Here is a 20,068-nt window from a genome sequence, read left to right as displayed (position 1 = left end):
TGCTTTTAATTTTTAATTTCAAAGAATTTTGAAAGTCTGAATTACATCGGGAGTAGATTAGAAATAAAAATAATTGTTAATTTTTTTTCTCTTCATTTTTAAGGAAACAGCAGAACCAATATTTTCTAACCCTCTGTCAGAACAAACTTCAGTGCCTCTTCTCTTTGCTTGTACAGCCAGTGCCAAAACAGTAGTTGCCAATCCATTATTGCACCTTAGCAATTTAACACATGATATTCTACATGCCATAATAAATTTTGATTCACCACCACATCCTGATAGCCAAACCAATAAAGTAAGTATGCTTCATTTCAAGTTTTTTGTAATCAATATATATTGTTTAGATAAAATGATAGACTTTTATTTTAGAATTTTTACATATTTATAAAATATTCAATTCTATTTCCCACATATGCCCTCTGTTAGATCCCTCCTCTCCTTGTATATTTAATTTCTTTCTCTGATTGCTCCTTTCTCCTTCAAGAAAGGTAGCCCCCTTCTACCTTCAAGTACTTATTTTCTGATTCTAGTCTATTTTGCTTCTTGATTTAGTTTTATTTGCTTCTTTGGGTTTAAACTTTAATTTACCTATACAGAATGATAAAATGAAGATACAAAGGTTAAGCCTTTCTAGCAAAATAAATTAAAACACCAGACTAAACATAATATTTATTGTATTAATGATTGTGATTTAAGGCTATCTGGCTATATAGGTCAGATGCTTGAGGTTTTTTTTTTTTTCTCTTCAGTTTAGCATGTCAATTGTTTATTCTACATAAGCACCTGTGCAGCAGAGGTGGGCTTAGTGAATAAAGGCATTTATCATCAAACTTGAAAGTCTTCATTGGCTACTTTGTATCCATATAGTTGGAGAAGAGAACAGATTACTACAGTTTGTCCACAGTCCTCTCTATCTACACATTAAATAAACATAAATTAAGACACATTAAATAAACATAAATGTAATTAAGAATGGTGTGTGTGTGTGTGTGTGTGTGTGTGTGTGTGTGTGTGTGTTAGAGAGAGACAGACAGACAGACAGACGGACAGAGAAACAGAAAGAGAGAGATTAAAGCAAGCATATGTGTAGATATACAATTGATTCCTTAAGCTTTTTAATTGCAGTAAAAATGTTTGTATGGGTCTGGGTTCACATGCCACTACACACATAGAGGTCAGAAGACATTCACAGGAGTCAATCAGTTCTCTCCAGTCGGCCTTGTGAGTTCTAGAGATCTAATTCATGTCATCTATCAGGTGCAGGACCCACAGATCCATCTTGCTGGCCATTCTTAAGTTTTGGGTTTGTTTTGTTTTGTTTTGTTTTTTAGATTCAATTGATAAGATATAATTGCCCACCTCAACATACAAAGCCCGTACCATCCATCCCTTAAAACATTGATAACCTGTAAATACACAGAGCAAGATCTTTACGTCAGCCTCCATTCAAGGCTTCTCAGCCTCACCTCCTCCTCTCTTCCTCTCTCTTTGTTCTAGTCTCCTCCTCTTCCTTCAGACTTTTCTCCCGCCCATCCTTCCTTCTCCTCCAATGACAGGCCTCCTTCTATCTTATACCTGCCTGACCTGTGACATGATCCCACATTTCATCCTTTTTGTCTAATTAAAAAAAACCTTTCCTCTCAAATATAATCTGAGTACAACTATTATTATTTTGTAATTAAAAGCATAAAATACATCTAACACCCAGTCCAATACTATATCAGTTAAAGAGAACATTTAGTTATCCATTCTAGCTTAAGAAAGAATTAAAATCTATATTATATCTTGGCTAGCTTATATACTATCTGAAAACTGTCTAATAAAATATGTATATTCAGAGTTAAACAGCCTGATAGGCTATGAGACTATAATCAGTCTTCAACCCCATCAGAAATCTGAGAATGACCAAATATATATACACATAGGAAGCCTAACATGACTTCTAGAACTGAGAGGTTGTAGAGACAAATCTCCACTAGCACAGTCCCCTGTTAGCAACATGTGAGTGCAAGTCCTCAGCCTTCTGGCCCAAAATCAAGTGACAGATCTTGAAATGCAGATTTTGAAGGGCTGATCACCCTGTCTTGGCAGAGTTTATCAGTCAACTATTCTGCATAATTTGTCCTTTTCTGGTAGATTGCTTTCAGTGGATGGAATACTATATTTTTTAAAGGATCCAAGTGTAACCCTTTTGTGAACTAATAGATAAGTAAAGTGTTCTCTTCTTAATGTTAAATTACATATTTTAAATATAAGTATCTTGTTTCTTGTGTTCTTTCAAGGCCGGCAGAATTATCTGTTTAAATTCCTAAATTAATTCCAAATTTATTGAATCATCTGTGAAAAAGGCTCTGGATTAAGTTTGTTTATAAGAAGTTTGGAACTATCGTATTATAATTTAGTTGATCTCACTCACCATCTTCTTAACCATCTCATTGTACTTTATCTCCTATTAATACTTTATTTTTCCTTTCTTGAGATCCCTTTAGTGACTGAGTTTGATTGACAGTTTTGGTATACTACTTGGAATTTTTTTCTGTCATAGTTTAAAGATTCCTGCTGCCTCCTAGGTTATGACATGATTTTATTCTCTCTTGATAATAGATTCTCCTTCCAGTTTTACCGTCTTTTATATGCTTACCTCTTATAATTCACTGGGAGTCTCTGTCACTTCTTTTCCTGTATTACTCTATAGTACAAATCCCTACAGTATGTACTTTATAGACTGAAAATTAATTTCCTGAAAACTATAATTATTTTCAACAAACTGCATTCCTTATTTAATTCTATTACTTGATTATACTTATACATTCATATATTTTGTATATTTGTGTATATGTGTGTATACACACGTGAATGCTACAACTCACATGTGAAAATTAACGGAAAACTCTTGGAAATGACTTCTCCTCTTACGTCGGTCCATGAATTAAACTCAGGCTTGCTGGCAAATACCTTTACCTGCTGCACCACCTGCTGGCCTGCCAATATTAATTACAGGAGTCCATGCTCTATCACTTTTCTTTTTCCTTCTTACTTAAGAACTGTTTAAGAACTAGTCTGAAATGTAGCTGGCTTTAATTTGATTTCATCATTGGCTCGTCATTTGTTTTGGTTTGAGCTAACTTGACTAGTCTCGGAACTCATTCATTCACTCTAGATCTCCTGGGGGGCAACTAGATGATTGTAGGACAACCTTATTTATTTTCTTGTAGTTGACAGATTTGACTATATGTGTTTCATCTCTCATCCTCCAGCAAGCAAGCCAAGTGTGCTAAACTGGTCTTTCCAGAGAAGTAGAAGTGATAGGATGTATGAAGAATGTGGTGGAATAGGAAAGGAAGAAGAGGGAAGAAATTTGTTTATAAGTAATTTGCATGTGTGGCACTCTTAATCATTATTCTGTTGCGGTGAGGAGACACCCTCACCAAGGCAGCCTATAAGAGAAAGGTGTCATATCGGGTGCTTGCTTACAGCTTCAAAGGGTGGTTAGTCCATGATCACTATGGCAGGAAGTATGGTAGTAGGCAGGCAGGCATGGTGCTGGAGCAATAGCTGAGAGCTTATATCCTGATCTGGAGGGAAATAATTTGCTTGACATGAGCCTTTCAAACCTCAGAGCCCACCACAATTACAAACTTTCTCCAACAAAGCTCTACTTCCTACTTCTTAAACAGTCTGCCAGCTGGGACCCAAACTTAGCAAATATATTAGTCTACCTGAGCCATTCTCTGAGTTGCTAAAGATTTGCACATGGTAAATTGGTGAATAGAAGAACTGACAATCTAGTTCCAGTCCAGGTTCAAAGCTTAGGGAGTAAGTTTTGTTTTAAAGGTAAACAGTTTGACATCTAAGAAGAGTTCATGTTTCAGTTACATTCTGAAGATGGGAAGGAAGGTAATGACAAAAAATAAAAAGTGTTGTTTCCTTGTCTCCTTCTGTTAGGTCTTCCAATTCACTGGCGAGTGAGAAGTCAGTCTGTCTTAATCACACTACTGATTTTAGATCATTTTTTTTCTGGAAATATCCTCAAGAGACTCACTCAAAGTAATGTTTATCCGAGTGTTTGTATACCTCATAGCCCAGTAACATTTCGTTTCTGTTTTTTTGTATAAAAATCTCTTGGGTTTAAGAGTACCAAGACTAGATTTTGCCAGGCCTTTTGAGTTGTAAGCTCAGGTCTCACATATTACTTCTGTTCATTCGTCAAAGAAGTCCCAAGGCCAGGGAGTAGAGAAATAGATGCTAACTCTGTAGTGGAGAGAGACTACAAGTCACTGTTATCCGCATTTTGCCATCTTCAATATATGCTATTTTTAACCACAGGTATTATTAACAGTAGAAGCCAAAAAAAGCAATTAGACTTCTCTTTATGACTACCCATTTTTATATACATGGAAGATTTGTACTTCATAATCAGAGAATCATTTATAGTCCAGTAAGCTTTCTTATGCCTTAATCTTATTTGCCCTTGCTTTATTATAGCTGCTGTCATTTTAGGTTAGAATCCTTTCTTCTGTAAAATAAATATTTGATTTTACTCCCTTTCTTCCTTTTTCTTTTTCTAAAGTTTCCCTTTTGGATGACTATAACAGATTGAGCATTTTCTTTGATCTGTACATAAAGTGAACTGTCATTTATTAGTACTGATTATTCATATTTTGTTCAAGAAGGAGCAGGTTGAGTTTTAAAGGGTATGCTTTTACTGCATGGTTCATACTGTTCTGGGCTCATACTTCTCTCTTTTGATTTGGGAAGAGAGAACTGGCAGTAGTTATATATTTTGTAATTTCTGCCAAAGAACTGAGTCTTTTTCTTTAACATTTTTAAAGAACAACTTCAATAGGTAGAAACTGTTTTCTAAGGGGAAAGAGGGAGAAAAAATTGCTTACCAAGGCAAAAAACTTTTAATTTTCATTTCATTTTTGACAAAATTATACCTAAATTTTTTTCACTTAAAGTAATTATTCTGTATGTGTTTTTATTTTTTCAGGTATATGTAATGCATACTTTAGCAGCCTCACTTTCTGCTTGTATTTATCAGTGCCTTTGTGGTAGTCATAACTACAGGTAAATATCTTCTTCTGAAATTTAAGATCACCTTCAGTAAACAGTGGGGTTATCTATATACATTATTAATTCAAAACTATACATAACACTGCTTTCAGTAAATTCAAAAAGCACATGACTGAGATGTTGAGTACTTTTTTTTTCATCTTTGAAAATTCAGCTAATACCTTTATGATAAAGGAATCGGAAGCCAGCTCTTGTTTTTGTGACTTAGTTAGTTGCCTATAATTGATCACTGCCATCCTGCTCGGTACTGTGATAAATTCTGAGAATTTGAAGATGAATAAAATACTTGTTTTTTAAGATCATTATTAGAAACAGGTAAATGAAGGTAAATAATGCAATATCATACTTGAGTGATGAGTTCTATGACTTGGTATATAACAAAAAGCATAAGGCAGAGGAGCGACTGACTTGGGATTAAGAATATTTTCACATAATTTCTACTTAGAAATTTCTCCTCATATTCTAGTTCCAGCATAATTTGTTAAAATCCTTCAAATTGACCTGCTGGTATATACTCTAGCTTTAGTTCTTTGAAATACTTGTGGCATTATTTGGTTAAATATTATCTGACTTCTATTTCCTACTCTTTGAGACAGGTAATAGAACTTGTATGTCCGTCTTTTATTTCCCCCAAACTCCATGCATTCTTTTATCTATTGGTTTTATTTCAGGGCAAATCCTAGTTTCATTTTCTAGATACTGTGTGTTCTTCTGCAATAGTTTCTTAGTAGGCAGAGTTTATATTTTAGAAATGTGTCTTTTTTTCTTTTTAATGAAAATGGATTCCTTCTCTTCCAATATATCCTGGTTAGTTTCCCACCCTCCTTTCAGTTCTGCCCCACACCCTCTCATCCAAATCAACTGCCTTTTAATTTCTCATTAGAAAAGAGCAGGCTTCTAAAAGGTAACAACAAAACATAACAAAAATAAAATACAAGGAATTCTTTCTTTTTAAGACTGCAGAATTGGGTTTTAAATTTATGCATATTGATTGTACATTTTTATGCAGTACAGTATGTTTTTGTTTTGTTTTTGTTTTTTTCTTTTTTTTTTTCAGAGCTGGGGACTGAACCCAGGGCCTTGCGCTTTCTAGGCAAGCGCTCTACCACTGAGCTAAATCCCCAACCCTGTTTTTGTTTTTTAAAGAAGGACATAGGCACCAACTTTGTTGCCGAAGTTGCTCTTTCTTCTCCTTTCCTTTTCATATTTATTTATATATATTTTGTTTGATTTTGTATGTATTTATTTTAATTTTATTTGTTCCTTTGTCTTAGTGTTTGAGTACAGTTTGAGTACATATATATGCCTTCATGCCAGGAGAGGGCATCAGATCATGTTAGGATAGGGAATTCTGTCTTAAGTCTTGTCCCTACTTCTAGTTCATTGTACTTCCTGGTAGTACTTTTGTACCTTTTAAGGCTGGAGGGGACTTTTATTTCTAATCCTTTCTGTTCCCTTAGTTAATAAATCAAGATTATAACAATTGAGGATGGGGTACCGAACCCCAATCATATATCTAACACAAACCTTACATGCAAGGCTCAGGGAAAGTCATGCAAGTAGAGGCACAGAGGTTGTTAAGTGCGAGAGAACCCAGATTCCTGCTGCAAGATAGGACTTCTAGACATGGCAAGGAAGCTAAAGCCATGAAATCTCAGCAGTATGCTGCCTAACCAGCATAGAGAGGGGAAATGCATCATTGCCCCACGTCCATAGATGAAGAACTGAAAAAAAATCAGTGGCTTCTAGATAGAATCAGTTTTCTCCAGGTACAAACTTCTAGTCCAAACTGATCAGCCCTAACCACTACTAGGACTCAGTAGATTGTTTGTGTAATAAACACAGATATACACACACATGGGGTGGGGGGAGATACAGATAACATATAGCAATAATAAGTAATGAACTTGAGAAACTAGGAGGGACAAAGGAAGAGTTGGAGTTCAACTGGAGGTCATCATGTAGAAGAATGCAGATTGATCCATGCTTATTACCCTGTACATAGCTTAAGTCCAAGTGGATCAAGGACCTCCACATTAAACCAGATACACTCAAACTAATAGAAGAAAAGGTGGGGAAGAATCTCGAACACATGGGCACTGGGGAAAATTTCCTGAACAAAACACCAATGGCTTATGCTCTAAGATCAAGAGTCAACAAATGGGACCTTATAAAACTGCAAAGCTTCTGTAAGGCAAAGGACACTGTTGTTAGGACAAAACGGCAACCAACAGATTGGGAAAAGATCTTTACCAATCCTACAACTGATAGGGGGCTTATATCCAAAATATACAAAGAACAAAATATACAAAGTTAGACTGCAGGGAGACAAATAACCCTATTAAAAAATGGGGTTCAGAGCTAAACAAAGAATTCACAGCTGAGGAATGCCGAATGGCTGAGAAACACCTAAAGAAATGTTCAACATCTTTAGTCATAAGGGAAATGCAAATCAAAACAACCCTGAGATTCCACCTCACACCAGTCAGAATAGCTTAGGTACAAAACTCAGGGGACAACAGATGCTGGCAAGGATGTGGAGAAAGAGGAACACTCCTCCATTGTTGGTGGAATTGCAGACTGGTACAACCTTTCTGGAAATCAGTCTGGAGGTTCCTCAGAAAATTTGACATTGAACTACCTGAGGACTCAGCTATACCTATCTTGGGCATATATCCAAAAGATGCCCCAACATATAAAAAAGACACGTGCTCCACTATGTTCATAGCAGCCTTACTTATAATAGCCAGAAGCTGGAAAGAACCCAGATGCCATTCAACAGAGGAATGGTTACAGAAAATGTGGTACATCTACACAATGGAATATTACTCAGCTATCAAAAACAATGACTTTATGAAATTCATAGGCAAATGGATGGAATTGGAAAATATCATCCTGAGTGAGGTAACCCAATCACAGAAAAACACACATGGTATGCACTCATTGATAAGTGGATATTAGCCCAAATGCTCGAATTACCCTAGATGCACAGAACACATGAAACTCAAGAAGGGTGACCAAAATTCGATGCTTTACTCCTTCTTTAAAAGGGGAACACAAATACCCTTGGGAGGGAATAGGGAGGCAAAGTTTAGAACAGAGGCAGAAGAACACCCATTCAGAGCCTGCCCCATGTGGCCCATACATATACAGCCACCAAACTAGATAAGATGGATGAAGCAAAGAAGTGCAGGCTAACAGGAACCGGATGTAGATCTCCTGAGAGACACACCAGAATACAGCAAATACATGGCGAATGCCATCATTAAACCACTGAACTGAGAATAGGACCCCTGTTGAAAGGACTGAAAGAGCTTGAAGGGGCTTGAGACCCCATATGAACAGCAATGCCAACCAACCAGAGCTTCCAGGGACTAAGCCACATGGACTGACCCTGGGCTCCAACCTCATAGGTAGCAATGAGTAGCCTACTAAGAGCACCAGTGGAAGGGTAAGCCCTTGGTCCTGCCAAGACTGAACCCCCAGTGAATGTGATTGTTGTGGGGAGGGTGGTAATTGGGGGGAGGATGGGGAGGGTAGCACTGTAGAGAAGGGCAGAGGGAGGGGCTTGGGGGATGTTGGCCCGGAAACCGGGAAAGGGAATAACAAACAAAATAAATAAGAAATACCCAAGTTAATAAAGATGAAAAAAAAAAAAGTTGGAGTGAAGAGAGAAAGATATGATGTAAACAGTACTTACAAAGTTCTTAAAAAACAGTATTTGAAAAAATCAAAAAGAGTGTAATTGTGGAGAGCCTTAGGGTTAGAGACTAGTATCTGCCTAGTATCTGAGGTCTACCCATATTTTTATCTTCACCAGAAAATAGATACTCACCCAATTTTGTAGTGAAGTGAGTCTATACCTCAGTGTGCTTTAGCTTGTCTTACCCATTTGATACAGACATTTCCTCAGTTGTCTAGTGACTAGGAAATTCTCAACTTGTTTCTGACTTTCTTTCAGAGGGAATCAATCCATTGGTAGATATTTATGGTACATCCATGGGTGGAGGGAAAATCAGGAGACTCCTATTCCACTGTGTAATGTCCCTCTCTATATCTTTTTATCATTTCTTCCATCTTTATACGTTATCTTTGTGTTTTGACTTTAGAAAACTTTTAAAAGTGTAACATTCATTGTAAGTGTTCTGGCAAGTTTGATGAGTTTGTTATCTCTTACATGTGTCAGCTCTCATTTATATTGGCTTTTGGTGGTCAGTTCATCTGTATAATCTGTCCATGAGCAACCCCACTTATCACTGGGGTTATATGTATGTTTCCAAGGTAGCTTCAGTTTTATTTCTTTGAACTGAGTTCATTTATGTAATTGAGTATTGGTTTGATTTCATCAAAATGTTTCTATCTTCTTGTCATAAATCTTCCTACAGGTTGAGGGAATTTTTGTTAAGATTACCATCTTAAATCTGGAAAATAAAAGCCAATAATATTTATAAATATCTCCAAAATGTTAGTGAGAGTTACCAAGTATAATAGCTTTAAGGCACTATCTTTCTAAGTGTAAGCATTATATTCATTTATTGAATATATATTATAGGAATTTCTGAATTCCTATTTTCTAGCACTTTTATAAGATCGTTTTGCTGCTGGGTGTCAGAATGTTAAAGTCCTTTATGCTAAGCTGTTATTTGTTTGTCTTTATTAAATTATCATAAGTTCTTAAATATATGATGATTACCTTTTTGCCTTAATAGTGTGATGTGTATAATTTCATCAACAACAATATGATAAAAATTATTTAGATTCGATTCAATATCATAGCTTTTATGGAGGCAGAAGCTGTTTTCTCCATTATATGCTAAGTGCCTTGTTCAGAGCCAGATAGAAGATGAGCTAGCCATTAAATATGAAATTGAGCCTAGACTCACTTCACTTTTTATCAAAAAGTATTTTAAAGTCATAATACAAGTTGGCTTCTACTGGCCTAAAATGATGCGGGTTTTTCTTCTTCTTAAAATATTCTTTATCTTTCACAAAACAAATATACTAGATACTTGTCAAATTTATTTTAGTTTAGAAAACATATATTTTTACTTTAAAGTATACTGTACTAATAGAATACAAGCACTGTAGACCATGTAACTTAGACATAATATAATTCAGAAATAAAATTTTCAGTTAAAGTATTATAGAAATTATATGTAAGAATGGAAATAGTGCATATGAAATTCATCTTAAGTTTAAATATTGTTTCCTTTTTTAGTTCATTTCAAACAAATCAGTTTACTGGAATGGTGTATCAGACAGTACTTCTTGCCCATCGACATTCCTTGAGAACAGGAAGTTTAGATGAATCAGTAACTCCCAACACATCACCAGCTCAATGGCCAGGTATAAGTAATTACATAGATAAGAAATTCTTTTTAGTTTTTTGGAAATGTTAAATGACAAAAGCAGACGTGCCTTAGTTTTACCAGTTGATGATCATTGTTAAATATTGGTAGCATTGACACCATTGCAAATTCAATGCACAGTCTTCAGTTATATTTTAATTTAGTTACACAAAGTTCTTGTTAAACAAGACTATTAACAAATAAACTAAGTATTTCCTTGATCTCTATATTAAAAGAGTTCATTTTGTTAAATTGTTTTTTAAATAATTTAAAATATTTTATCATAAAATATGCCATTAAATTTTTATCTACGAGATTTAACATAAGTTTATCTGAATTGAACAAATGTTTCAGCAGTTGCTCCTAAACCATCATAACCCAGTGGTTATGAGTCCAGCAGAATAATATTTAATGTCGATTAAGTAAATTTTTGCAAAAACTCAAAAAGTTGAAAAATGTTTTTAATTTTTTACTTTAAAAGTTTATTTTTGTTTTTTCTCTTGTTTTGTTTTCATTAATGTCAGCTGTTTTTCATTTTTGTCCTAGGAATCAATTGTCTAATTCAACTTTTGAATTCTTCTGGTGAAGAAGCTCAGTCAGGACTTACAGTGTTGCTTTGTGAAATTCTCACAGCAGTGTATCTTAGTCTGTTCATTCATGGGCTGGCAACACACTCTAGTAATGAGCTATTTCGGATTGTAGCCCACCCTCTAAATGAAAAAATGTGGTCTGCAGTATTCGGTGGAGGAGCACATGTTCCCAGCAAAGTACAGACAACCTCAAAAGCTTTATCTGGTAAGTTTTTATTGTTCCGTGCCCGCCCCCCCCCCAAATCCCTGTCTGCCTCCCCTCTTTGACTTCCTCTCTAATCTTCCTCTCAGTTTTGTTTTTATAAGTTGAAGCTTTATTTATCTGGATGATAACTTTGTTAAATGTAATTATATCTTAATTTTGTGTAGGAAAGTTCTTGTTATACAAGACCACCAACAAATAGTATTGTCATAAAAACTGAAGTTTTAAAGCTTCTTGTGCAGTTTTCAATGTTTAAGATACTCCTGCACTGATAGTTAGACTGCACAATGTAATTATAATGTCTCTTAGTATTAAGATCTTCATTACTTTTGAAATAAACTTTGCTTTTGTTCCATACCAAATACAGATTTTTCTCTTCTTTCTTTGGCAGGAAGGCACTTTGCTATGCCTAGCCCCCACCAGGTAGTGGTATTCTCCATGGAATGTGTGGGCTTTTCCAAAGCTCTGTCAGCCATCAGTTCTCATAGCCCTCCCACTCTTGCAGGCAAGATATTAGCTTTAGAAATAGGCTCTTACAGTTTAGCTTGCTTTATGTTGTTTTTCAAGGGTTGCATACAGTGGGGATAGCTTGTTTTGTTTGGCATTTAAGGAAAATTGACATATTTCCTTTAATCAAGCCATATTTTTGATTTAAAACAATGATTAGCATTTTAGAAAACTGTTTCTGCTCTTCTAGTTTCAAATACTTGGTTTTGGATATTTTCTGTCCTTTAAATTGTAATATTTCTAAGCGTACAAAACCAAAAGAAACAAATGCTGGTGCTGATCATTGGAAATCACAGTATGGCTTGAAATGACTGGGAAAGCATTTCCCATGAGGCTGCTTTATGGTCTGCATATTATTATGACTGGCTATTAGAGTTTTTGGATTTCTAAGTCTTTTTAATACCATGAAAAGTAAATATTTTAAATAAGTGTGTCCTTTTGCTATATATATATTTAAATAAAATTGTAACAGCCCCCTTATTCAACTTGAAAATAATTTTCATGATATTTTCCAAATCTTCTCATTTTGTGATTTATTACCATATGTGATAGTATTAGTTTTTTCAGTTTTGAAGAATATCTAAAGTAGCTTTACGACTTATAATACAGGAACTCTTGTTACTGTACTGACATTAAATTTTAAAAAATTATTAAAACCTGTAAATTTAAATCTTCAAGTATAAGTTTGAAAACAATTTTAAATGCTTTTTAGAAGAAACCCTTGTGCATACATTTGTAAGTGAAGCCCAGCAAGATTCTCTCTGGATTTTAATCCTCCTCAGCACCTTTAAGTACCATCACCTGGACCTTATGTAGGTTTGGATATTTATGATTTCGAAGTGCAGGTGGGTGATGAAAGACTTACAGAAAAATAAAATTTTGCTGGGATTTGTTACATTCAAAAATCATTGTGGGACTAGAGAGATGACTTAACAATTACAAGCACTTTTTCTTCAGAAAATCCAGGTGTGAGGACCAGCACTCATGTGGCAGGTCACAACTGTGTTACTCACATTCTAGAGGAACTAATCCTCTCTTCTGGTCTTTACAGGCATGAGCACCCCATGATTCACAGACATATTTAAACAAAAGGACGTACATGCAAGTGAGACAGTCATATACATAGAATAAATTTGAAGGTTTTCAAAAACATTGCTGTTAGAGTTCATACCCTGACAAGGGAATATTTTTAGATTTTTAAGTATTGTTTTATGATAGAAGAAAGAAAAGTGGTTATTCTCAGTAGTCTTATAAGAAGCAATGGCATCTATTTTTCACAGAGCTATAATCCCATGACTGTAGAACAAAAGTCCTGGTAACTGAGCTTCTACTTTTTCCTCACATTGAAACTATTTGCTCATTTATCTGCCGCTCTGTTACTTTTTAATCCATGTACTTTTCCCCACTTCAGAAACTCAGGAAAAGGAGAATACAACCTCAAAATAGACCTGGATTAAGTTCTTTGTTTTGAATGCTGGGAGTCAAGCAAATTCAGTTCATAATTTTGAGCAGACTTCAGCCAGATTTATTGGTACAGAGCCCATTTGGTATCTCACAACTGCTCACTCTTCTTTGGTAGTACGAAAGTAGAAGTAGCAAAAATTAAGCAAGTATGGCTGTATTTCAGTAAAATTCAGATATAAAAATAGGTTTTAAGCCAGGTCTTTCAGTCCCAGCACTTTGGAAGCAGAGACAGGGAGATCTCTATGTGTTCACAGCTAGCCTGCTCTATTATGTAGTGAGTTCCAGGGCTACATGTAGTGAAACCTCTACCCCAACCCCTAAAGTCCTATTTTGTCAGTCCTGAAGTAGAAAGTTTGTTCTTCTATTGAAAGGCCCAGTGCTTATATAACTGCTTCACAGACTTCACTCTCCGTCACCTGGTACTGATATACCCACTACATTTGTCTCAGTAATCCTTTTGTTCTTCTACCTTTTCCCCTTAAAATTATAAATTTTAAGTGCGAAGTTACTTATCAAATAGTTACCTGTTTATTTAAATATTAAACATGTTAGTTTTGACAATTTTGTTACTTCCCATGATATATTTTTCATAAATTAAAATTAACATCTGTGAAATTCACCTTGACTGTCTTTTTCATATATCTGAGTTCAAGGAAAAATTTTCAAAACTAACAAGAGTTAAACTCATAGATCATTAAGTTAATGATTAAGTAAATAACCAGTAAATTAATTTTGGCTCTATTTTAATGTTTTAGAAAAATTATTTAAGACTCCAGTTTTATTACTATGAAATACTGAAAGGAATAAGTTCTGCTAAGCAATGTTACTATATGCTTTAAGATGAAAAGTATATTGTTAGTTTGATCTTAGCCCCAGCTCGTCCTTTCTCTTTGAAACTGAAAACCGAGCCCAGAACCATGTGCATGTTAGGCAAGCTTCTACCACGGAGACATATCAGTAGTCCAGTTCACGAATTTATGCTGAGCATAGGTAAATATGAAGAGCCTTACACAAAGCTCAGTCTGATTCTTTTTTACATACTAAGATTTGTTGCTTCAAGGCAAAAGTAACATTGTATAGTTGTATGTTAGAATCTTTGTAAATGTTAATACTAAACATTCTCAAATAATCAAAAATAATCAACTTAACCAAAAATTATTTGTATGTTTACCCTTTTGGATTGGGGATGTGATAACCAAATATTAAAAACACAGTTACCTTGTTATAGAATTAGATGTAAATATATCCAACTTAAGTTATACTCATCCATCTTTGAGAATGCAGAAACTGGATGTAGTCATGGAAGTCATACTAAATGCACTTATATGATTGATCAGTTGTTTAAGACAGGCATTTGTTTCCAAAACTAATCTACTTTAGAAGGGAATAGGGAGGAAAAGAAGTAAAGGGAAAGGATCGAGAGACTAAGGGGGAAATGAAGGGAAGGGAAGCAGTGTATTATGGAGTAATGGCAGTCAGAAACAGCCAGTCTTGGAAAGCAAATACTCTGACAAGCCAGGAGAAAAAGCTGATGACCAGTAGCATCCAGGAGAAAACAACAGAATGATGGCTGGTCCTGTGAAAGAAAACTCTGGGGGTTGGGGATTTAGCTCAGTGGTAGAAGGCCCTGGGTTCGGTCCCCAGCTCAGAAAAAAAAAAAAAAAAAAAAAAAAAAAAAAAACTCTGAAATCTTGGTTTTAAACATGTTGTTTTGCTTAAAGCACACAAAATGCAGCACAGCAATCTTAAGGAATTTTAGGTGTAGATAAATGCTTTGGGTTTGGATTGCTGCAAAATACAATCACAATGTTTCAAGATCTTAATTGTATTAAATAATATTCAGTGTACATTGTTGAGCAAGGAGTTTGTCTTCATTTCTTTTCCTGTTGCTATGATAAAATCCCCCGGCAGAAGCAACTTAAGAAAGTGTTTATTTTAGCTCACAGTTTAAGATAAAAGTCATCATGGCATAAAGTAAAGGCAGGAGGAACTCGAAACAGTTGGCTATATCATTTATGCACTTAGGAAGTAAAGAGTAGAGTGTCTGCTTTCTTTTTCTATTTACATAAGCTAGGACCCCAGCCAGAAATGGCACTACCCCTAATAATAACATCTTAGTGAACACAAGATAATCCCCCTAGGCATGCCCAGAGGGCCATCTCCTAGGTGATTCTTGATGCTGTCAGGTTGACATCAACTATCACAAGGAAAAGAAAAGTACTTTGTTTTCCTAATTAATCAGTATCCAAATACTATGTATTAAAAATGAAATACTTGTTTGGAATCCCTAAATGTATATTTTCTAAGAAGTGTTTTCAAATTTAGTGCTAGGAAAGGCATTTGAAGTTTGGTATTTGTGTTTCTTACTCTGGTATAAATTCTCTTCTTAAGTGTTTTGAAGTAGTGATCTCATGAACTAAATTGTAGGATTTTCTACATTTCTTTTGTTCTAGTTCTTTTACTGACTGTTACTTTTTGATTTTTGTTGAGATAAAAACACTCTGACCAAAATAACTTGTGGCAGAAAGGGTTTATTTGGTTTCCCTTTAGGTCAGTCATTCAGAGAGGTTCAAGGCAGAAAACAGCAGCTAGGAGCCATGAAGGAACTGTGCTTCCTGATTGCTCCCTAACTCATGCTCAGGTAGCTTTCTTATGTAGTCCTCGTGGCCACTTGACCAGGAATGACAGCCTAGGATTCTTAAGCAACAAGTTAATAATATACATGCATAATTTACTGTTGCGGTTCATATTTAAAAAGAATAAACAACTCATGCTATCTCCAGCACCGTAGGGCCACATGGCATCTGCAGGAAATTTTCATTTCAATCAACAAAGCATCTCAACCTCTAAGCTCCCAATCTCCATCCCATGCTGCTGCCTGCTAGCTACTCTCTGAGCCCAGCTCTAGTCACCCTCTTGCAACTCTCTTGCTGTGGACTCTGCTCACATCCCCTGCATCTGCCCCCTGTGGTTATAGTCACAACTCTCAGTAACCCCTTAAAATCAAAACTCAGTAAATTCGTAATTTAGCAATCAGATTTATGTCAGTAAATCCTCACCCCACAAAACATCCACTTAATAACTCTAATCCAATTAATATTAATGTAAACTGCCCACCTAGATAAGACAAGTTGTCCTATAAAAATCTATCCCTTATGAAATATTCATAACTACCTGTGGCCCTTTAAGGCCACACAGATCTGGGTCATCCCCCTCCATCATGGTTCCTCTCTCTCCTTTATCCTCTCTCCAAAACTCTGTGCCTGCCTTCCTTTTTCACTACCCAGTCGCAGGCCTTGTCTTATCTTGTGTCTGCCCTCACCTGCATACAGACAGCAACTACAATTCACCCTTTCTGTCTAATTAAAAAAAAGAACTTTTCTCTCTCTAATGTAGACTGAGCATAGTTATTGCCACCCTGAAATTATAACGTGTAAAATACACCTAACAATTAAATAGTACATTCTGTTATCTATCCTAGCTTAAGAAAGGCTTAAAAATCTATGTGTTATATCTTGGCTAGCTTGTATACTATTTGAAAACTATCCAATTAAATATGTATTTTCAATGTTAAATAGCCTGGTTGGGCTATGAGACTATAATTAGTCTTCAAACCCGTCAGAAATCTGAGAATGAACAATACCATTTGAAAATATAGGAAGCCTAACATGGCTTCCTGAACTGAGACAAGTTGAAGAGACAACTGTCTACCTGTACAGTCCCCTGTAAGCAGTGTGTAAGAGTGTCAATCTTCATCAATTAAAACTTACTAACTTAAATATTAATAAAATTTTTCTTTGTGAATTCTATACCACATATTAATGAAGATTTTAATTTTTATAATTAAATTATGGTAATTGTATATGCTTGTGGTATTTTTAGTTACTTTGTGATAGCTAATCATTAAGTTGAAAATTTGAGTAAATTTAAATTTTTTTTTTCTACAAAGAGTTAGCAGGACAATACATTTGGTGAGAAAAAATTGCCATAAAACCTGTGAATTTTGTCTTCTCTCTCTTTTTTTTTCTGGTTTTATGTTTTTATTGGGGTTTATCATGGGTAGGAGCAGCTGCTACCATAAGGTATGCCCCTCCCACCAAGCAGGTCCATTCTAATCCTCCCCTTGTGCTTTCTGGGACTTTTTCTTTTTCTTTGTGTTGCTCTTTGTGCAGCTAGCTGCAGCCTCAGGCTCCTCAGAAAATTTCATTTTCTTCTTAGGGGTTGTCTTCTCCTAATAAGTTTAAGGAAATTGTAACTCCTAATTGTAGAATAAAATATAAGGGGATGGGATGGGGCTTATGTCCCAGAAACGGGGAAAGGGAATAACATTTGAAATGTAAATAAAAAAATACCCTATTAAAAATATATAAAATTATTTTTATTTGTGGTAAGCATGTCATGTCTTCTCACTGTGAAATGAAAAAAGTCACATATTTTGAAGACATTTAAAATTATCTTTTTTATTATTTATGCTAAATATAGATCAGAAAATCCAAATCCTTTGTGTATATGGAACTTAAATGAAAGCTAAGTGTTTTATTGGTCACAAAATAAGGTTTCTTATAGAAGAGACAGACACGTTTAAGATAAATGTCAGTGATAAAACACAGCTGAGCACAGCAAACACTCATCACTGGTATCTCATTGTCGAGAGGTTTTAAAAGATGACCAAACATGAAAACAACTACCTTCAGAGGGAAATGAATTCATGTTTGTTAGTCTTAGGTGTTAATGAGGGCCGTGTCATATTAAGCTTCCCTTTCTGTTTAATTAACACTTTTTTTGTGAGAATGGGTGATAAAAGAAGCCTTCCCAGAAGGATTGAAAGAAATATAAATATATATTTCTAAAATTATTATTTTATTCCACTATTAAGGCTGTTCTTTTTGATATATGAAACTAGAAGTTATAAGGAAAAGCAGTATATCATCTGTCTGAGCTAGATAGCCTCATTCAGTGGATTTAATATTTAATAATGTCATTAAAACTAAGTATATTGTCTTTCTGTAGACATTTTTTTTCTGATGTTTGTGGCTGTTTCAAGTTTGGCAACAAATGGATTGAATATTACTTCCAAACTGATACTTGTAATAATTTAGAGTTACTGTTCCAGCACAGTGATCACAGCTCTTTTGCTTATATAACACTACAGAACATAGTTGATTCACCAGCATTAGATCTGTGTGCTCCTGTGCATACAGCACTAAAGCTTGTTTCCTTCCTTCTCCAACTACTTTGACTCCTTGCTCTCCTCTTTCTTTTCCTCTCTACCTTTCTCTCTCCCCACTCCCACCCCACCTCCATTCCTTCCCACCCCTTTGCCTTACTTTTCCCAGCTTTTCCCCTTTCCTTCTCTCTCCTGTTTAATAAAAAAGTCGAAGTAACTGCTTTAGTATTTTCTTGGTAACTTCCAGTGAATCATTTTGCTCATTGGCTATCTTAAACTCTACTACTTTCTATTCAAATACTTAGAAGTTTATTTTTAAGACAGGTTCTCACAATAGAGTCCTACCTGGCCTAGAACTCACTTTGCAGATCATGCTGACCTTAAACTAAGGGATCTAACTGGCTCTGCCTTCAAAGTTTAGGAATTACAACTATGTGTCATCATATCCAGCTTGTGAATTTATTACTATGAATATTTATAGAACAGGTACAATATATTACATAAGGTAACAATTCTAGGAGGACCCTGAGAGTCAAACATTCTTATATGTACAGTATCATGTCAGGTTTCAAAAATTATTAATCTTACTCATTTAAGAAAAACCTTTACTTAGTTTGCTGCTGCTTTAATATTTTCCTTTTGGACTCTTTGAAGTTTATTTCTAGAGTTCACATAGGCTCATATCTAAAGTACCCTTCATGATATATATGCTTCTAAAAGCCCTTAGCATGAATTATTTTCCTAAAACAAGAAATAGATTTGGGATTAGTATTTTATTAAACGTAAATGACTTTTATCTTTTCCAAGTCTGTATTCAATGTAACTTTAAGTCACCAGTTAAGCAATTTGCCCTTTCTTCTCTGCATTTCAAGGTTAAGGTTTCAAGTCTTCATTATGAATTTTGTGTACTCGGGCATTGTCTGTAGAAGCCCCAAAGCTAAGTGAGCTTTCAGTTGAAATGAAGAAATGAAATAGTTTTGCTTATTGTGTTAAGATATTAAAGAAATAATGTTTAAATCTGGTTATAAAATACTAGTTTTGTTATATCTGCTTTAAAATGATAAGCTGAGGCTGGAGAGATAGTTCAGTCTTTATAAAGTGCTTGCTGTGCCTGCATGAAAACTGAGTTCAGTCTCTAGAATGTACATAAAAAGCCAGGTATATTGTAACCACTGCACTGGAGATGGGTATCTGAAGACAAACATGGATTCTTGTGGCTTACAGGCCAGCCTGTTTAACTGTGATTCTAGGCCAGTGGCAGACACTGATTCAAATAACAAGGTAGATGACATTATTGAAAAATGACACTTGAGGCTTACCCTGACTTCCATTATGTATATACACATATCTGATACATACCCAGGCGTACAGAGCCACCACATAAGTACATATATTCACACACAAAAAGGAAAACAGTAACATAAATGTTAAGCAAACTTTTGATGTATTATTGATTATATCAACATATAATCTGTGTGTGTATATATATATATATCAACATATATTCTGTACTTTATCATCATCATCATCCATTACCTGAGACCATTTCTGTGCATGTATAATGAACTTGGAATATATTCAGCACTGCTCATATATACTATCCTTCCCCTTCTCACTTCTTCCTCATAATTTGTTTGTTTTTATCACAATAATAGCTTTATTGTAGCAAATCTAGGAATACAGAAAAATTATTATAGAAAACAATGTTTTCTTA

The 20,068-nt window shown here is 35.0% G+C and overlaps 1 protein-coding gene across 5 annotated transcripts in view; it reads left to right on the top strand.

Moving 5' to 3' along the window:
* Dmxl1 (Dmx like 1) overlaps nucleotides 1-20,068 on the top strand; it is a 153,008-nt gene that overhangs the window by 77,543 nt on the left and 55,397 nt on the right. For 3 of the 5 annotated variants that reach the window (XM_032885664.1, XM_032885661.1, XM_032885660.1), the window contains 5 exons: nucleotides 104-295; nucleotides 4,994-5,070; nucleotides 10,295-10,422; nucleotides 10,971-11,219; nucleotides 11,608-11,721. In XM_032885664.1, coding sequence (XP_032741555.1) covers nucleotides 104-295; nucleotides 4,994-5,070; nucleotides 10,295-10,422; nucleotides 10,971-11,219; nucleotides 11,608-11,721 — 760 coding nt within the window. The remainder of the gene's footprint in view (nucleotides 1-103; nucleotides 296-4,993; nucleotides 5,071-10,294; nucleotides 10,423-10,970; nucleotides 11,220-11,607; nucleotides 11,722-20,068) is intronic. The other 2 variants (XM_032885663.1, XM_032885662.1) reach the window with 1 other exon arrangement.

This window comes from Rattus rattus, chromosome 15, assembly GCF_011064425.1.
Source record: "Rattus rattus isolate New Zealand chromosome 15, Rrattus_CSIRO_v1, whole genome shotgun sequence".
NCBI lineage: Eukaryota > Metazoa > Chordata > Mammalia > Rodentia > Muridae > Rattus > Rattus rattus.
Note: the sequence above shows the minus strand (reverse complement) of the source record. Positions and strands in the feature narration are given on the sequence as shown.